Genomic DNA, 16,440 nt, shown 5'->3' on the forward strand with positions numbered 1-16,440 from the left:
AAAATAAATACGAAGCGTCTCTGTGTAACCGGCGTTATCGCTTGACTTTCGACAGAGGAAGGGGGGAATATCATTTTTTCCCGCAAGGCCCTTGAACGCCACGAAGAAATATTGACGTCTTGCCTTCGGTTGCAGCCGAGCGAGAAAGAAGCCAAATGGGAATTTCATTCCCCTCCCGTCTTTTTGAAAACGGTTCCCTCAACACACAACGACTTTAAGCAGCCTCGGTGACATGTGTGATTGTCAGAAGCTTGCGCTGACACTTCCCACTGGCGGATGACAACGCTCAGCGGGGAATTCATTTCCCAAGCAATCATTCGCCGGGTTTCACGCCGGGGACGGGATACGCCGTCTTAAGCGGGAATAACCTCGTGTTGGGTGACTTTGAGGGAACTCTTTCCTTCAAAGTTACAGCCCAAATTTTGTGCTATTTGCTGATAAACGCAGCATAGCGCTAAATATTTATTTATCCGACACGATGCTGTAATTCGTGTTTAAAAAGGAAGAACCGCTGAGCATTGATGTGTTTTCAAAGCCGCTTCCCGACTGTTGTTCTTCTTTTTGTTTTCCTCTCCATTATGATCAAGAATCGGGCAAACGCACATTCAAAGACAAATATAAACGGATAAAATTCATTCCCACGAGGCTCATTATGCTTCACACTTTTTATTTTTTAAATAAATAAAAGCAGTTGACTAAGACCATCTGTGGCTAAAGTTTGCTGCCTCGCTTCTTGTGTCCAAGCGAATCAAATCGTTCCTTAAATCAGATCAGATATTTTGGACAAATAATCAAAATACTTTTGTCCTCAAACCAAAGATTACACTCGCGAGCATTTTTTTTTGCCCCTCGCTCCCTGTACTCAGCAAATAAATAGCATATTTGTGGATTTTATTTTTTTTTAAAGCATGTGCACGTCTTCCTAAGAAGGATCACGACTGTCACCGAGCAGAACGCTGACAGTCGAGGTGAGTCATAAGCAGGCGAGGAGATTTGGACGACGAGCCGCTTTGCTTCAACCGTCGTTTTAAGTTCACGTGTAGTTCAGTCCGACCCTGAGCGCTATTTGACGACGGAATTTCTCTCATATCACACCTGAAACCAAAGTTCTGAACTTCTTCCTGCCAAAGTCTCAATTTTCCAAATTGTGACGATAATTATTGCATCCTCCGTTGGAGTCCCCAGCTGTGCCTTGTGTTCACGCAAATGTGGCTCCTTAGCAACACATGCTAATTAAGCATCTATTTATTCAGAAAGACTCGAGATTTCCTCCACTTGTAATTTGCCGCCACTCAGTTCCGGAATAGTTCTCAACATTTCCGATAGTTATCCCGCACGTGTCGCATTAACATCTGAATGGGCAGTGAAGGCAACGTCAAAATCTATTTGATAGCCGATGCTAACATTAGGACGCGGTATGTCTCATGCTAGCAATACAGGAGTGTCTTGTGGTATTAAAAATTCAGAAGTCTGACTCAAATGTGATTTACGAGAAATACAGTGATGAGTCAAGTTAAAGTGACATAAGATGGTATTAAAATATCCTGAGCCCGACTTTAGTGAATGTTTAAGACATTTTTTACATGTTTTTTTAATGCACTGGTCATGCTCACCAAATCAAAAAAAAAAAAAGATAAATAATCATAATTTATTTTATTGTTATATTCATTTCATGTGCCAAGAGTGGACAGAAGGCTGTCTGACCCTTTGACCCCTGCTACCACCAAATCCGTCCTTTCATCCGCACTGCCAAAGTGAGCACTATTTGGCAGACGGAATTCTCGAGGCTTTCTTTGTTTTCACTTCAGGGTGACAATGGTCGTCCAAAATTGTGACGTCAGCCTCCTCCCTTGTCGTTGGACGGCTCAATATTTTGTTGACGTCTTGCTCTGCATTGCAGCAAAAAGCTTTTTGCTCGCCTTGAAAAAGTACAACGGGGACAAGGTCAATCTGTTGATTGAATCCACCGTGGATATTTTGTCTCTCGTGATGTCATCAACCGGTACCCTCTGAGTGCTCCAAAGAACCGGATTGATAAATAATGCCCCCCTTTGCTCATTATGCATCACTTTTTGGCAAAGACGGAACTGTCATCTGTCTTTGTTTGGCTCAATTCCACATCATCAAGCTCGCTTAATTATCCCTCGCCGCTGACGGCACGTCTCCGAAGGGGCCGGCCTGCCCGTACCGAGTTGGGGGGGCAGGATGGCAGGGATGGCGGAGGAGGGATGGGAGGAGCTGCAGGGGAGGTGGGGGGGGGGGTGAAAGTGGAACAGTGAAGTCGTCCTTTTCTTCCTCTTCTTGCCATTCCCTCCCCGGACTCTCGCTCGATTCACAACTCGGAGCCGTCTCGGGCGTAGACGGGACCAGGACGGGATCACCGTTAGAGGTGAGTTGACAGGACAGGTGGAAGTTTTGGAGTCTAGCATTGGCAGGAGGAGGGGGGCAAAAAAAAAAAAAAAAAGTGTCAAGTCTTTCTGCATCCTTTGAGAACGCTCCGCTCGTCTTCTCTGAAGAGTAATTGCGCTGGCTCAGCGGCATTAAATCGGATTATGGTGCGGGCATTTATATTAAAGAGCACTGTTGATGTGTGTCCATGTGTGTGTGTCCAGACTATAATTAGTCTGCCACATTTTGGACTAACTCGATCAAAAGTGCCCGTTGATCCAGAGCCAGCTCGCTGGATGGAGCTGATTACCTGAAGCCAATTCATTCCCATTTTTTTTTTTTTTTAATCTGCCTGCCAAATTGCACCCTTGTTAGATTTATTCGAAGGCCCACAGTGTCAAAATATTCCTAAAATGTTCCTTTTTCTGATTTTTAGTGTTGTACGGGTAATCAAATCCCATCAGAGGAAATTTGTGTTCTTTTTATCCTTTTCAATTTCCTCAAATATCAAAAAATCCAATTTATCTTCATGATGTGTAATCACCGCTGTTGGGATTTTATTTGTGCTGTTAATAGCATTTTTTTTTTTCTCATCCCGGGCAAGCTGCCTGCTGTAAGGACCCGAGTCAGCCCGTTGAATATTGCATGAGATAACGTTTGCATGGCTGAGTGGCGTCACAGCGATGAGAAATGGACATTAGGAGACTTTGTTTATTCGAATCTTTTCTATGCCGACATCCTTCGCCGAGTCTTCGCCCTGTTGCACACGGAATAAGAAAAACAATTGTTTTTTGATGCGTCAATGTGTTTAACACACTCTCTGCACACCTGAAGCTAATATCCTCTGCAGCGTTTCCGCTGGATATTGCTAGCTCATAGTTAATTTAAAACGCAGAATTGCCGCCCTTGCCGGCAGGTTATCGAGTTCGCCCGCTGTGACGCGGCTTCTGAACGCGCTTGCTGGAGCTACGCCAAATCTGTCAGAAGCATCTCGGCGCATCCGGGGAGTCGGGCTATGAAATATTCAACCCGTTTGCTCCGGCGGGTGGGCTCTCGGGAGGATGGCTGCCATTTATGCGTGTGGTCGTCTTGTTTTGTCAGAAGCAGAGATGTTGTTCCTTGGCTGAGGTATCTATCAGTTTTGGTTCCATTTTGATATTGGTTGCAAATAGCGTTAAAATTATAAATAAAATAAAAATATCCGTATGATTAGTCATTCACTGCCAGCCCAATTAAAATCGAACTTTGACGTCTATATATGTCAATGGTAGCGAATGAGTTAAAATTTGCGTCAATTTTGCTTTTTGTTGTGTTTCACTGCAGTTTACTGATTAATATAAGATTCCACAATTCAAGCCTTCACCTTAAGTATTTTTCTGTTAGCAACCCAAGTCACATTGGGTCAAATTGGGTCAGCACATTTGGCCCCATCTTGCTTTTTTTGTGTCAATCACACATTGAAGTCTCCTTTATCTCAAGGGAGGACGAGTCAGAGTGCACATCAAGGCGTCTTTGGAACTGAAATGTTGAAGCAGACAAAATCACAAAAGGGAAAAAAAGACATGAGACAGGAAATGATGAAAGACCTGACAGTTCCTCGCATTATACCGAACTCTCCAAAATAAAATCCACTTTTCCGGCAGCTGGGACGACAGCAGCTCGGTGAGCAGCGGCCTGAGCGACACCTTGGACAACATCAGCACCGACGATCTCAACACGCCTTCCTACTCGGCCGTCGGGTCGTCACGCAAAAGCAAAGGCGCCCAGGTGAGGAGCCGACGTTTGAAATCTACTCGTAATTTTTCCATTGCTCTGTTCTGCCAAGTCTGTCTTACTCTACATTGAAGACACTCCGGTTGTTGCTAGGGAGACGGCATGACCATCTGTCAAGGAAAAGGCTATTGCTGATCCGAGTGTTTGTTTGTGTAGGTGTGTTTGTGCATGAGCATCCCAAAGGAGGAGATCTGGTCAGTCCAAAGATAGCTCTGACTTCGCACCTCGCTTCGTCTTTTGTTCGCCTTCCTACCTGCCTTATGTTTTTTGGTGTGGTAGATGAATAATTCACAGGTTTCTTCATCTATGAATATGTTGCTTTGACTCACTGAAGACTGGAGTCAAACTTTTAGATAATCAGTCCTCAGAGGACCAGATTTGTATTGGGACATTTTCCAATCTGGTGTTCCATTTCTGCTCCAGTCCCAGAAAACCAGTAAGTCCAAGCATGCCGATCAAGAGGTGAGCAGTAGCTGGGTCGGAGCTGAGGACCTGAAAAAGGTGGACGAGGAACTCGACGCAAGCATGGACCCCAACGGCGGCTCATCCCGCTGGAAGTCTTCCTCGTCGTCTTCCCAAGCCCAGGGCCAGTACGAGGACGCGAGTCAGAAGGCCACAACGTTGGCCCAGATATCCCAGACTGGCTCACTGAGAAGGGGCATGACGGCCCAGGTTGGCATCACGCCGCCCAGGACAAAAAGTTCTTCTGGATCACACAAAACAGCAGGTTATATGTCACTTTATGGTATTTTGTTTTATGGGGTATCTGAACAGGGGTGTGTAGATTTTTGCTATCTGTATTGACTGTATGTGTTTTCAATTGCTGGTAAGTTTTGAGTCGATTCAGCTGAATTCCTATTTTGGCTACGAGTCACAAGTGCTGGGTAAAAAATCTGCTGAGGTGTTTTTGGATTTGTGCTAAATACGCTTTATGCAAATTGACAGGCAAGACGGATGATGCCAAGGCGTCGGAGAAAGGGAAGGTGCCCTCCAAGGGTTCTTCTTGTATCCAACGCTCCCCTTCCGACGCTGGGAAGAGCAGCGGAGACGAGGGCAAGAAACCCCCGTCTGGAATCGGACGCCCGCCTACCACGAGTTCTTTTGGATTCAAGAAGATCCCTGGTTCAAGTGGGACCGTAATCACCTCAAGCGGTGCCACGCTCTCAAGTGGCTCAGCCACCCTGGGCAAGGCACCTAAATCATCAGCTGCCCTCGGAAAAGGCACCGGCATCAGTGGCGTGCGGAAAACCAGCCTGGACGGCTCCCAACCTCAGGACGACGGTATCCTGCTCAGTTGCGGAGGCTCCAAAGTGTCCCTCCAGTACCGCTCCCTACCCAGACCGGCTAAATCATCCAGCGGGGTGGCGGCAGGGCGCGGCGGACACCGCTCCAGCTCCAGCAGCATCGACTCCAACGTCAGCGGCAAGTCCGCCGCCGCGGCCAACCAAGTCAAACGCAGGGACGCCGGGAAGGTGTGCTCCGATCGTTCCAGTCCCATCAACATGAACCAGACGGACAAGGAGAAAGTGACGGAGCAGGATCCGGGATTGTCTACTTCGCCCAAATCCAGCCCCACCTCCACTTCGGCGGGCCAGACAAGCCTCAGGCAGCCGAGCTCCAAGTACCCTGATATCGCGTCCCCGACTTTCCGCAGGTCAGCCACCCAAAACATCCTCACATCCATATTTTTGGAAAAGCCAAGGTTTAAATCACTGAAGTCAAATTTACAGAGAGGGGAGGGGTGAGCAGTTACAGCCATATAAGGGAAGATGAAACAGACACGGCAAACATGGGAGGGTTTTATGGCCGCGTTGCCGTCAAGGATCATTAAATGATGCTCTTCTTCACATGCGATAAAATATATTGTTACCCCCGTGATGAATGAGCGGGAGCTTTCATTCAAGGCAGACGTATCCAATGAAGCGTTCTTTGATCGGAGCAGACAGCAGACAGGAGTTTCTCGCAACGCCAATCTCCTGCTCATTTAAAACCCGGCACGCATGCCCCAACGTGTCCGTCCCATCTTATCTGTCAAGCCGGCTTCTTTTTTTTTCTTTTTTCTTCATCTGCATGGAGTTATATGTTGCTCTCCAGGTAGCGTCACTTGTTTATTTGCTGTGATTGCTTTTGGCGCATGCTGAGTAGCAAGATGGCCGCCGACAGGTTTTCTTCTTATGAGTCAAGAACAGATGTGTTGGTTACGTTGAGGAGGTGCTGACTTATTGATATGCTCAAGATGGCCGCTTATTGAGCCTTTCTAAATGACTGCACCCACCTATCTACCCCCAGATTGTTTGGCACCAAAGCCAGCAGCAAGGCCAGCTCCCCGGGCACGCCCGACTCTGGTAAATGCCCCTCAATCCTGGGCAGCCCGCACGGTACTCTGGCGAGGCAGGCCAGTCTGGACTCGCCGTCATCCGGCACGGGGAGTCTGGGCGGCCTGAGCGGCGGCAGCAGCCCGCTGTACGGTAAAGGCCCGGATCTCCTTTGCGGCGACTCGCCCGCCTCCAGCCCGGCCTCTGGCCTCTCGCTGCCGTCCAACGCTCGGCCCTGGCCTGCCTGTGGCTCGTCCGCTGGCAGCAAGGACACGTTGAGCTGCCAAAGCATGAGCAGTCTGCACACGAGCTCTGAGTCCATTGATCTGACTCTGGGCCACCACGGGCCCAAGGTTACCAGAACCGGCAGTGTCAAGTCCACCCTGTCCGAGGGGTAAGATTAGGCTGCATTCCTTCATGTGAGATAAACAAACAAAACATGTGGACAAAACCGAATGATGGTTTTCACATTTTAAGTTCGAATAATTGCCTTCATTCAATTGTGGTTTTTATTTTTTATTTTTTTTTAGGCTAGCGCAGTGATTCCCAAGCATATTAATCGGCAGAGCAGTCTAAATCTCATTCATCAGATGAATAACGAGCAGAAATCGTAAATGTCCAAATATTGTAAAAACATTTTTTAAAACACTAACAAGCTGAAATAAACATTTATGACTAGCAAATACGTGCTAGGTTGGGAAACACTACGCTAGCTATATAGCTTGGTATCCATTTTCACCTCGAATTATTTTTACAGTCATCTCAAGTGGCGTGTGTAATATATATATATATATTTTTTTTTTCATCTAACATCCTGTGTCTTAACAGCATGCCTCTTGACAGAAACACGCTTCCCAAAAAGAGACTGAGGTATAGAAAGTTTGCAGCCGGATTTTTCTTGAAAATTACTGCACGCAGTTGCATGGAAGGATTAATTCGCTATATTTAAAGCATGGGACTATTTAATGCAAAATTATTATTATTTTTTTTTATATATATCTCATTCGCGCATGGTTAGCATCTTATGTCTGTGTGTCTACATCTCACTCGTGGTGGTCATGAGCCCACAGACACAAAAAAAAAAAGCTGGTTAGTACTAAGCAGAACATTCTAGAATGTCATGGTCAACCAACACTAGTTGAGTTCACAAGGTTCCATTCGAAGCGAGGACACATGTGAGGAGCGTACTAATGAGGACTGAAAAGTGGACGAGCGTAAACTCAATTATCATCCCCCGGGGGATTAAATAATGTCGACGTGCGATAAGATGGCCCTTCTGCTGCTCGGCCAGGAAGAGCGTTTCTGCTGGTGCATGCATTGTGCTTGCCTGCACTGTATGCTTGGTTTGAATGACTTTGCACTCATCACTGATCACCTCCGGAGCGAACCATGAAACCTGCCTAAACTGGTTCCGTTGTGGATTCCAGGTACCCACCGTCATCTAGACCCCATGAAGACGGCATGGAGTGGCTCAGGTCGCACTCGACGGGGGGGCTTCAGGACTCGGGGAGTCAGTCGCCAATGTCCCCACCTGGAGCTTCTTCTACCACCACTGGAAAATACCACTACTCCAACCTCTGTGAGTCTAAAAATATATCATGTAACCACAAGAGGGAGTATCAGTGTCTGTCTACATGTGGTGCTGCACCGTTTGTGTTTGAATCACCATAGCGTTATAACACCAGCTAGCCTGTCGATGGCATTTCCCATTATGTGTTAGCATTTAGCTAGCACGCTATGATAGATATCTTGGCTATTTGCTAACCTGTCAATGGCATTTCCCATTATGTGTTAGCATTAAGCTAGCACACTAAAAGTGATGTATGATTTCGATTTGCAAGAGTGAACACAAATATTATCTCGTCTCTTTAGTGAGTCCGACTCACATGGGCCAGTACAACCTGCCGCCGGGCAGCAGCAGCATGAGCCGCTCCAACAGCATCCCCGCCCAGGATTCTTTCGACCTATACGGCGAGGGGCACCCATTGGGTGGCAGCGCCACCTCCCTGGAAGACCGCCCGCGCGGCATCAGCCGCTCAGGCTCCTTCCGGGACAGCACCGACGAAGGTGGGCCCACTATTGACCTCGGCCGTTAGAATTAATATAAAGGTTCCGCAAAGGCCCATCTGTCATCAAGTTCTTTAATAGCCCATTTAATGACCCTTGCGCAAGAGCTGCCGGAATGCTCTATTTTATTGGAGCCCGTCATTACATCCTTACGGAGGGCCGCTTTTTAACAAGCCCGACGGGTTTTCCCAGCTCGAGCTATTATTCACGATGACATAGAATGAAGAACAAAAAGTCAAGCGGAGGAAAACAGTAAACGTCCAGATTCGGTTTTGTAAACGCTGAGATTTTTTTCTGTCCTTGCAGTGCACGGTTCTTCGTTGTCGCTGGTGTCCAGCACGTCTTCGCTCTACTCCGCAGTAAGTATCGTTTTAATCCCTACGATGTACCATGGAAACAAGATTTTAGACTTTGGTCGATAAAGCAAACAATAAAAGTCTAATACGGCGAGTTTCATTATTTGCCGGGCATTCTTTCAAAATGCTTTTGCCGATTAGTTTGACGGGGATGTATTGATCACGCTAGCAGCCCGCGGCGGACTGACATAGATGATGGATGTGCTGCAAAGTTTTTGTCCAGGTGGAAGCTAGTTTTTTTTTTTGTTTTTTTTCCACTCAATTGAGTTTGCAGCCTTGATTTGATCCACAGCAATTTTCCATCACTTAAATGTCACTGTAATTAATTTTTTTGTGTGTGTGTGTGTTTCCTTTTTCCAACAGACGGAGGAGAAGGCGCATTCAGAGGTAAGAGAGTTCTAGCATTTAATTTTTTTTTTTTTTTTGATGACGTGCATGCACCGAGATGACGCTGAGCAGAACCGCAATCCCGCCACTCCATTTCCGTCATTATTTTTTTACTTTCCCCATACCTTGTTTTTGTCTTCCTGTTGTATTTTTATTTTCATTAATATTGGATCAAACGGTCATGTCGAATATAAAAAAAAATATCGCATGCTAACGGGCAACGCGACCTCTAATAACCTCTGTCGCCTCATCTTGTGTGATGCAGGCATGCGGCATAGTGTTAATTTTGACTTTTCTCTTTTCAATCAAGGGCCAAACAGTCCAAAATTCCACGGTAATCCCCCCCACACATTTTATCTTCATTTTTTATTTTTTTTTTCTCCCCTCTACACAGTGCCAGCATGTAACTGTATGGGTTTTTATCAAAATGGCCACTGCAGTATTTTTGATGAATAATTCCACTTTTTTGTTCTTTACCAGCAAATCAGAAAACTGCGGCGGGAGTTGGATGCTTCTCAAGAAAAGGTCGCGACCCTGACGTCCCAACTGTCTGCCAATGTGAGTTTCTTTCCCTCCCATCACAACTGGGATTTGCATGATAACGCAGAAAAGCTTTGCCTGTGTATAAATTTTTGCGACATCCGCGAAAGCCTTTTAAAACTTTTGAGCCTTTTTTTTTTTCTCCACTTGTTTGCTTTCGGTGCCGTGTGTGTTTTTTGTATTGCGACATTTTCCCCTGCGCTCTGAGAGGATTTGTTTAAGCCGACGACTCGCTTGGAAAAAGCACTCGGGAAAAAGAACAACGGTGTTGTCGTGTTTACATTCACAAATTGATCGACGATATAAGTCAGCTCAGCTCGGGGAAAGCTCCAACTTGCTCCTTGTCTTTGCTTGACTGCAAAATGGTGTCAATTTAAAGTTAAATACAACTGAACTGAGTCTTTTGCGACCACTAGAGGGAGCCAGACATTCTTTAAAAAGCTGATCTGCTATCCTCCAATTGATTTTGATCTTATGGATCAGGTTGTATTGGGTTTCCACGCTCTTCAGGGTCTTTTGTTTTTGCTGTTCTTGGACTGGAGGTGGCTGAGTAGTGAGTTTGATATATGTCCTCGCTATTTAACCCCCCCCCACCCACGCCTCTTGCGACAATGTCCCGGCAGCACTAACGCTGATAACTTTACCTCATTCTCACCGCCGCTTCGGCCCTTTATCAACTTCAACCAACGGCAACGCTGGGGGACGGGTTCGAGAAACAAGACGGATGGTTCCGTCACGGGGTAACACCTCCTCCGGGTAGACGCGAGCGGTAAAGGGGGAGTGGGCAGATGTTACAGAATAAGTCGAAAGAAAGATGGATTTATTTTTCCTTGCTTTTTTTTTGGATGAAGAAAATTTTCTTGAGGTAGCAGATTTGCCATCTGCCACCCATCAGTATTCTCCTCGAGCAAAGTTGAGATTATTTTCGATTTGACTTTGCGTTGCCGCAAGGTGCTTCCTGTCAATGCTTGACATTCCGCTGAGTCGTTAGCAGCTCTGACAGGAGTCTCCGGGTCGCTATCTAATCGTGATCACTCGGCAGATCGGCGAGGAAAAATAACTCTAAACGCACCTCAGACCAGGTATATAATTCAGAGATATCAGACGATCATAATTAACGCGCCACAAAAGAGTTTAATACTTACGCTAAATGCCACAAGATGGCGACAAAGCATTTCTTGAATCTCCTTAAATCACTTCAACTTAGGAAGCTTCTGAAAAGTCTTCTCAAGATGCTTTAAGGAATTGCAGTTGTGATCTTGTAATATAAAATAAAAATAAATACAAAATAATTATAATAAATATAAATAATAAAATAAATTTAAATAAAAAAGTAGATAAAATTAAATAAAATATAAAATTTTATTAAATTTAAAAAAGAAAATAAAGGCTTATATGTGTTTGTGTATTTCCCCTTCCGCAGTCTCACCTGGTGGCCGCCTTTGAGAAGAGCCTGAGTAACATGACGTGTCGCCTACAGAGTCTCACCATGACGGCCGAGCAGAAGGTCCGTGGACATTACTTTACACACCCAGTTGGACTCCAAACAAAGCAGACCCACCCAAAAAAAACCAGAGGTCCTCACGGTGCTTCGCTTGTTCTCACAGGAGACCGAGTTGGTCGAGCTGAGGGAGACAATCGAGTCACTGAAGACTCAGAACACCGACGCTCAGACAGCCATCCAGGTGGCTCTCAACGGCCCCGATCACTTCCATAGAGGTAATCGTATCAATCGACCCAATTATGATAAACAAACCAATAATCATTTCCATACTTCGCCCAGACCTGCGTATCAGACGTCAGCACTCATCTGAAAGCATGTCGAGCATCAACAGTGCGGCCAGCCACTCCAGCATGGGCAGCATGGGCAAGGATGCTGAAGACAAGAACAAGAAGAAGAAGAAGAACTGGGTGTGTAGAAGCAAAGCAAGGCCACAGATGCGCTCATCTGGTTTATTTATTTCTTTATTTTAAATCAATATCCCAATTGAGTGTTGATAAGTGCTTGTTGACTCTCTGGGGCTAGTTGAGAAGTCCAAGCAGAGTGTGAAAGTGCTTTTAGGAAAGCACTTAATCCCATGTACGAACCCAAAGGAAAGCCCAAAGCCCCCCTAGATACAGACTTATTCTTTTAATGTGGACTTTTACTTCTGTCGCCTCCTTGGTGGCTGTTTTTTTTTATTTTTCATGCCGCTTTGCAGTCTCTGCAGTTGCTAAATTGGGCTCATTAGTACTAAATGCATATTAGCACCTAATTAAAGCCGCGATGAATGATTCATTTGTACAAATATCGCCTCGGCGTACTAGTGAAGCTGGAAAATGCAATGAGTCGACGGCCTCGTCTGACCCTTGAGAGACAAATGTGTGTGTGTGTGTTTTGCATCTTCAGGTGGCTGATTCCATCCCGGCTCAGGTCAGTTGTGTCCCTTGAACGTGTGTAGTAGTTTTTCCCCCGACTCGCCCCTCCCCATCAGTTCCCCCCTTTTTGCCTTCTAAAATCAATCTCTTTCCTGGAAACATCAGCATGGATACGGCTGCCCCATCATTGCCTGTTTAAAAAAAAAAAAAAAAAAAAAAGCTGTCACCTCTCCCACTCTCATTTCATTCTCTACTTACAGCATTTATATTTGCCTTCCTCTTACTTCCACCAGCAGTCAGCATTGCTTGGAATTAAAAAAAAAAAAAAACAGCACGGCGTACCCTCCTGAAATTTTTAGCGGGGTTGCCGAAAAGGTGAGACTGACCCCCCGCCCTCGTTTTTATTTATGTCGCGCAGCTCCGCAGTTCTTTCAAGCACGCCTTCAGCAAGAAGAAGACCAAGTCGCAGTCGTCCCACGACGAGATGGAGGAGATGAGCGACTCGCTGCCGTCCTCGCCCAAACTGCAGCATGACAACCGTCAGGGCAGCGTCGCCACGCTGCGCTCGTCGCCGTCCACCACCGAGTGAGCTTCCACGCATCCTCACCTCCACGATTTATTTTTCGTCTCTATCCTTATTTTGCTTCAAACGCTCACTATTATTTCATTTTTATTTCTCTTCCACCTTCACTTATCCACACCCTTTTTTTTTTCTTGTGACATCCCTCCTCCTTCCTTCCACGTCGTGTGTAGCAATAGCGAGTCCTTCTCCGTTTGGACACCAAAGAAAAAGCTAAACGGTCACGTGGTCTACAAGCACCGATCTCGGTACACGATCTCGTGTGTGTCGTGTTTGTGTGACTTTGCACTGAAAGTCGAAACAGGTTGCCTTCACGGCGAATTAAAACGAAGCATGTTTGAGCGTGTGATCAGAGCAAGTCGATGCAGTGTGTTTGAGATCAATCGTTAACAATCGATATCTTCGATCATCTAATCAGTCTGCATGTCATTTTTTTTTTCGCACACTTTGACGACGCCAAGCAAGCTTTCACATCCCTTGGTTCCTTTCAAGCCTCCATTTTGTATTTGTCGTGTATTTGTAACCCCGCCCCTAAAATGACACCCCCCCCTCCCACCTGCGCTAGGCTGTGCGAGTGCACCGAAGCCGAGGCCGAGATCATCCTGCAGCTCAAGAACGAGCTGAGGGAGAAAGAGCTCAAGCTGACTGACATCCGGCTGGAGGCGCTGAGTTCCGCCCACCACTTGGACCAGATCCGTGAAGCCATGAATCGCATGCAGGTGAGGTCATGAAATCATCGAAAACACCAAATAAAATAGTAAAATTAGATAAATGGTAAAAATAAAATAATAGCTTTCTCATAAATTTTAATTCTACCTAAATAAGTGAGTCTTGAATTGTTGAAATTCAATGTTAAATATAACTGAACTGTACAGTAATTCTTTCACCTACCACTAGAGGGAGCCTCTCTTACTTGAGCTTGCAAATGAATCTGCGATGTCTCCCTCACCGAGCAGAACGAGATCGAGACGTTAAAAGCGGAGAACGACCGCCTCAAGTCCAGCGGCAGCGCCACGCCGACCGCCACTCCCGCCAAGACGGCTCGGCCGCCCTCGGAGACGTCCAGCACGTCCTCGTCCTCCTCGCGCCAGTCCCTGGGCTTGTCTCTCAACAACCTCAACATCACCGACACCATCATGTCAGGTCAGTTGAGCGTCAGCCGGAGCGGACGCGTCAGGCCCAATCAACTTTGGCAGCCTGACATTTGTTCCGAGGTGTGAGAACACACAGAGCACCAAAAAAAAAAAGTCCCTTTCGTTGACCTTTTGACCAAAGCAACCAGAAAACGTTTGCCCGGCAGTCTGCAAAAGCCAATTAGAACGGATTTTGTGGCTGAAATGCGATTTTATTGACATTTTCCACATGCTTTACCTCCTTTTGAAAAGTCATTGGCGTCCTCCAGCTTGCTAGCGCCGTGTAATTAAAAAAAGCAAAGCTCTCCTCCGAGGAGCGGCCTTTCTCCTTATTTGATGCTGGGATGAGCGAGAGCAGTGAGGCGTTTGAGGACCGGTGGGCCGGCGGGCCGTTATCGCCCCAGCACAGCGCCCGATACGATGTCGGGACGCCAGATGAATACTAAGCACGGCCGTCCAAAATGAAGACGAGAGATTCATACTGACTTCTCTCTGGCCTTCAGATATTCTGCTCGACGACAGCTACGAAGGTAACCTGCGCAAAGAAGGCCGCAGCGTGCGGATAGTGGTCAACATCAGCAGCGGGCCGAGCACAACCAAGGTAATTATTTCATAATATTTATTATAATTATTATTCAGACTTAACGCCTGGATTGATGTGAACAGGGAACGCAAATGCAGGAGTACCTGATTGGCTCCATAGGTGTGAGTGGGAAAACCAAGTGGGACGTCCTAGATGGAGTGATTCGACGCCTCTTCAAGGTAAACAAGAAAACAAATGGGAAAAAAAAGATTTGATTTTAAAAGGCTTGTTTTACGATTGAAATCGATTCTCCCCGGTACGTTGCAGGAGTACGTATTTCGGGTGGACCCGGTGACCAGTCTGGGCCTGAGCTCGGATAGCATCGTCTGCTACAGGATGGGCGAGGTGGTCCGCTCCCACTCCTCCGAAGTGCCTGAGCTGCTCCCCTGCGGCTACCTGGTGGGCGAAAGCAACGTCATCAAGGTCAACCTTAAAGGTTTGAACCCCCACCCCATCACGTTTCAGGAAGACTAGTGTGTGACATGTACGCCCCCTGCTGGCAGGCGTGAAAGACAGCAGCATAGACAGCCTTGTGTTCGACACGCTCATCCCCAAGCCCATCATCCAGCGGTACCTCAATTTATTGATGGAGCACCGTCGCATCATCCTTTCGGGGCCCAGCGGCACCGGCAAGTCCTTCCTGGCCGCCAAGCTGGCCGAGTTCATCATTTCCCAGATGGGCCAGGAAGTCACCGAGCACAACGTCGCCAGCTTCAACGTGGACCAGAACTCCAGCAAGGTGGCTCAAAAAAAACACAAACATCAAGCATCTATATGTAGGACGTCTGGAACTGATTAAAGGCATTTCTATTTATTCCAATAGGGAAAGGGTATTTGACTTACGTCCTCTTTCCTCTTCCAGGACCTGCGTCAGTACCTCTCCAACCTAGCCGAGCGCTGTAACTCCGAGAGCACAGACACGAAGCTCCCCACCGTGGTCATTCTGGACAACCTCCACCACATTAGTTCCCTCAGTGACATCTTCAATGGCTTCCTCAACTGCAAGTACCACAAATGGTAGGTTGGTGGTGATGGGAACCCAAACTTGAATTAATTTTCATGCCTGATAACATTTTTGTCTCCTTCAGCCCATATGTCATTGGGACCATGAACCAAGGCGTGTCCTCCTCTCCCAACCTTGAGCTGCATCATAACTTCAGGTTTGTCACCAAACGACCTCAATTGGTGAATGAGTTAACGAGCGGTTGACCCCGCCCCCCTCTGCCTCGGCTCACAGGTGGGTGCTGTGCACCAACCACACGGAGCCCGTCAAGGGCTTCCTGGGCCGCTACCTGCGGCGGAAGCTGATCGAAACGGAGATCCATAAAAACGTACGCAGCAACGACCTCATTAAGATCATCGATTGGATTCCCAAGACGTGGCAGCACCTCAACGGCTTCCTGGAGGCCCACAGTTCCTCCGACGTCACCATAGGTCAGACACGCAATGTTTATTTCAAAGCCATCGTTTAGGAAAAATAGAATGATTTTGAATGACCCGCACAGGTCCTCGTCTCCTCCTTTCCTGTCCCATGGATGTTGAGGGGTCCCGAGTGTGGTTCACCGACTTGTGGAACTACTCCCTGGTGCCCTACCTTCTGGAAGCTGTCCGAGAAGGACTTCAGGTAAGCAGGACAATGGTTTCAAGTGAAAGTACATTACTTAAGAAGCCATTTTGTTGATTTTAATTGCCAGCTGTACGGGAAGCGGGCGGCGTGGGAAGACCCGTCCAAGTGGGTGTGCGACACGTACCCGTGGCACGCCGCCGCCGCCCCCGTGCAGCAGCAGCTGCAACAGCAGCAGGACGGCCAGTCATTGCTGCAGCTCAGACCCGAGGACGTAGGCTACGACGGCTACAGCTCGTCCAAGGAGGGGGCCTCGTCCAAGCAGGTGTCCCAGAGCGACACCGAGGGAGACCCCCTGGTAGGAGACGCTGGTGGGCAATTCAAGCCATGTCGTCC

General features: G+C 47.2%; 1 protein-coding gene across 5 annotated transcripts in view; it reads left to right on the forward strand.

Annotated features, from left to right (window-relative positions):
* The window catches only part of nav3 (neuron navigator 3), a 58,358-nt gene that overhangs the window by 40,408 nt on the left and 1,510 nt on the right, over positions 1-16,440 (forward strand). For 2 of the 5 annotated variants that reach the window (XM_049761074.1, XM_049761078.1), the window contains exons 13-39: positions 4,032-4,155; positions 4,585-4,888; positions 5,107-5,815; positions 6,451-6,870; positions 7,305-7,346; positions 7,904-8,055; positions 8,349-8,543; positions 8,850-8,902; positions 9,263-9,286; positions 9,597-9,620; positions 9,767-9,844; positions 11,250-11,333; positions 11,434-11,545; positions 11,610-11,737; positions 12,216-12,239; positions 12,603-12,769; positions 13,330-13,483; positions 13,721-13,907; positions 14,401-14,498; positions 14,564-14,659; positions 14,748-14,916; positions 14,984-15,219; positions 15,343-15,497; positions 15,569-15,640; positions 15,718-15,914; positions 15,986-16,104; positions 16,175-16,402. In XM_049761074.1, the coding sequence (XP_049617031.1) occupies positions 4,032-4,155; positions 4,585-4,888; positions 5,107-5,815; positions 6,451-6,870; positions 7,305-7,346; positions 7,904-8,055; positions 8,349-8,543; positions 8,850-8,902; positions 9,263-9,286; positions 9,597-9,620; positions 9,767-9,844; positions 11,250-11,333; positions 11,434-11,545; positions 11,610-11,737; positions 12,216-12,239; positions 12,603-12,769; positions 13,330-13,483; positions 13,721-13,907; positions 14,401-14,498; positions 14,564-14,659; positions 14,748-14,916; positions 14,984-15,219; positions 15,343-15,497; positions 15,569-15,640; positions 15,718-15,914; positions 15,986-16,104; positions 16,175-16,402 (4,351 nt within the window). The remainder of the gene's footprint in view (positions 1-4,031; positions 4,156-4,584; positions 4,889-5,106; positions 5,816-6,450; positions 6,871-7,304; positions 7,347-7,903; positions 8,056-8,348; positions 8,544-8,849; positions 8,903-9,262; positions 9,287-9,596; positions 9,621-9,766; positions 9,845-11,249; positions 11,334-11,433; positions 11,546-11,609; positions 11,738-12,215; positions 12,240-12,602; positions 12,770-13,329; positions 13,484-13,720; positions 13,908-14,400; positions 14,499-14,563; positions 14,660-14,747; positions 14,917-14,983; positions 15,220-15,342; positions 15,498-15,568; positions 15,641-15,717; positions 15,915-15,985; positions 16,105-16,174; positions 16,403-16,440) is intronic. The other 3 variants (XM_049761075.1, XM_049761076.1, XM_049761077.1) reach the window with 3 other exon arrangements.

This window comes from Syngnathus scovelli, chromosome 22, assembly GCF_024217435.2.
Source record: "Syngnathus scovelli strain Florida chromosome 22, RoL_Ssco_1.2, whole genome shotgun sequence".
Lineage (NCBI taxonomy): Eukaryota > Metazoa > Chordata > Actinopteri > Syngnathiformes > Syngnathidae > Syngnathus > Syngnathus scovelli.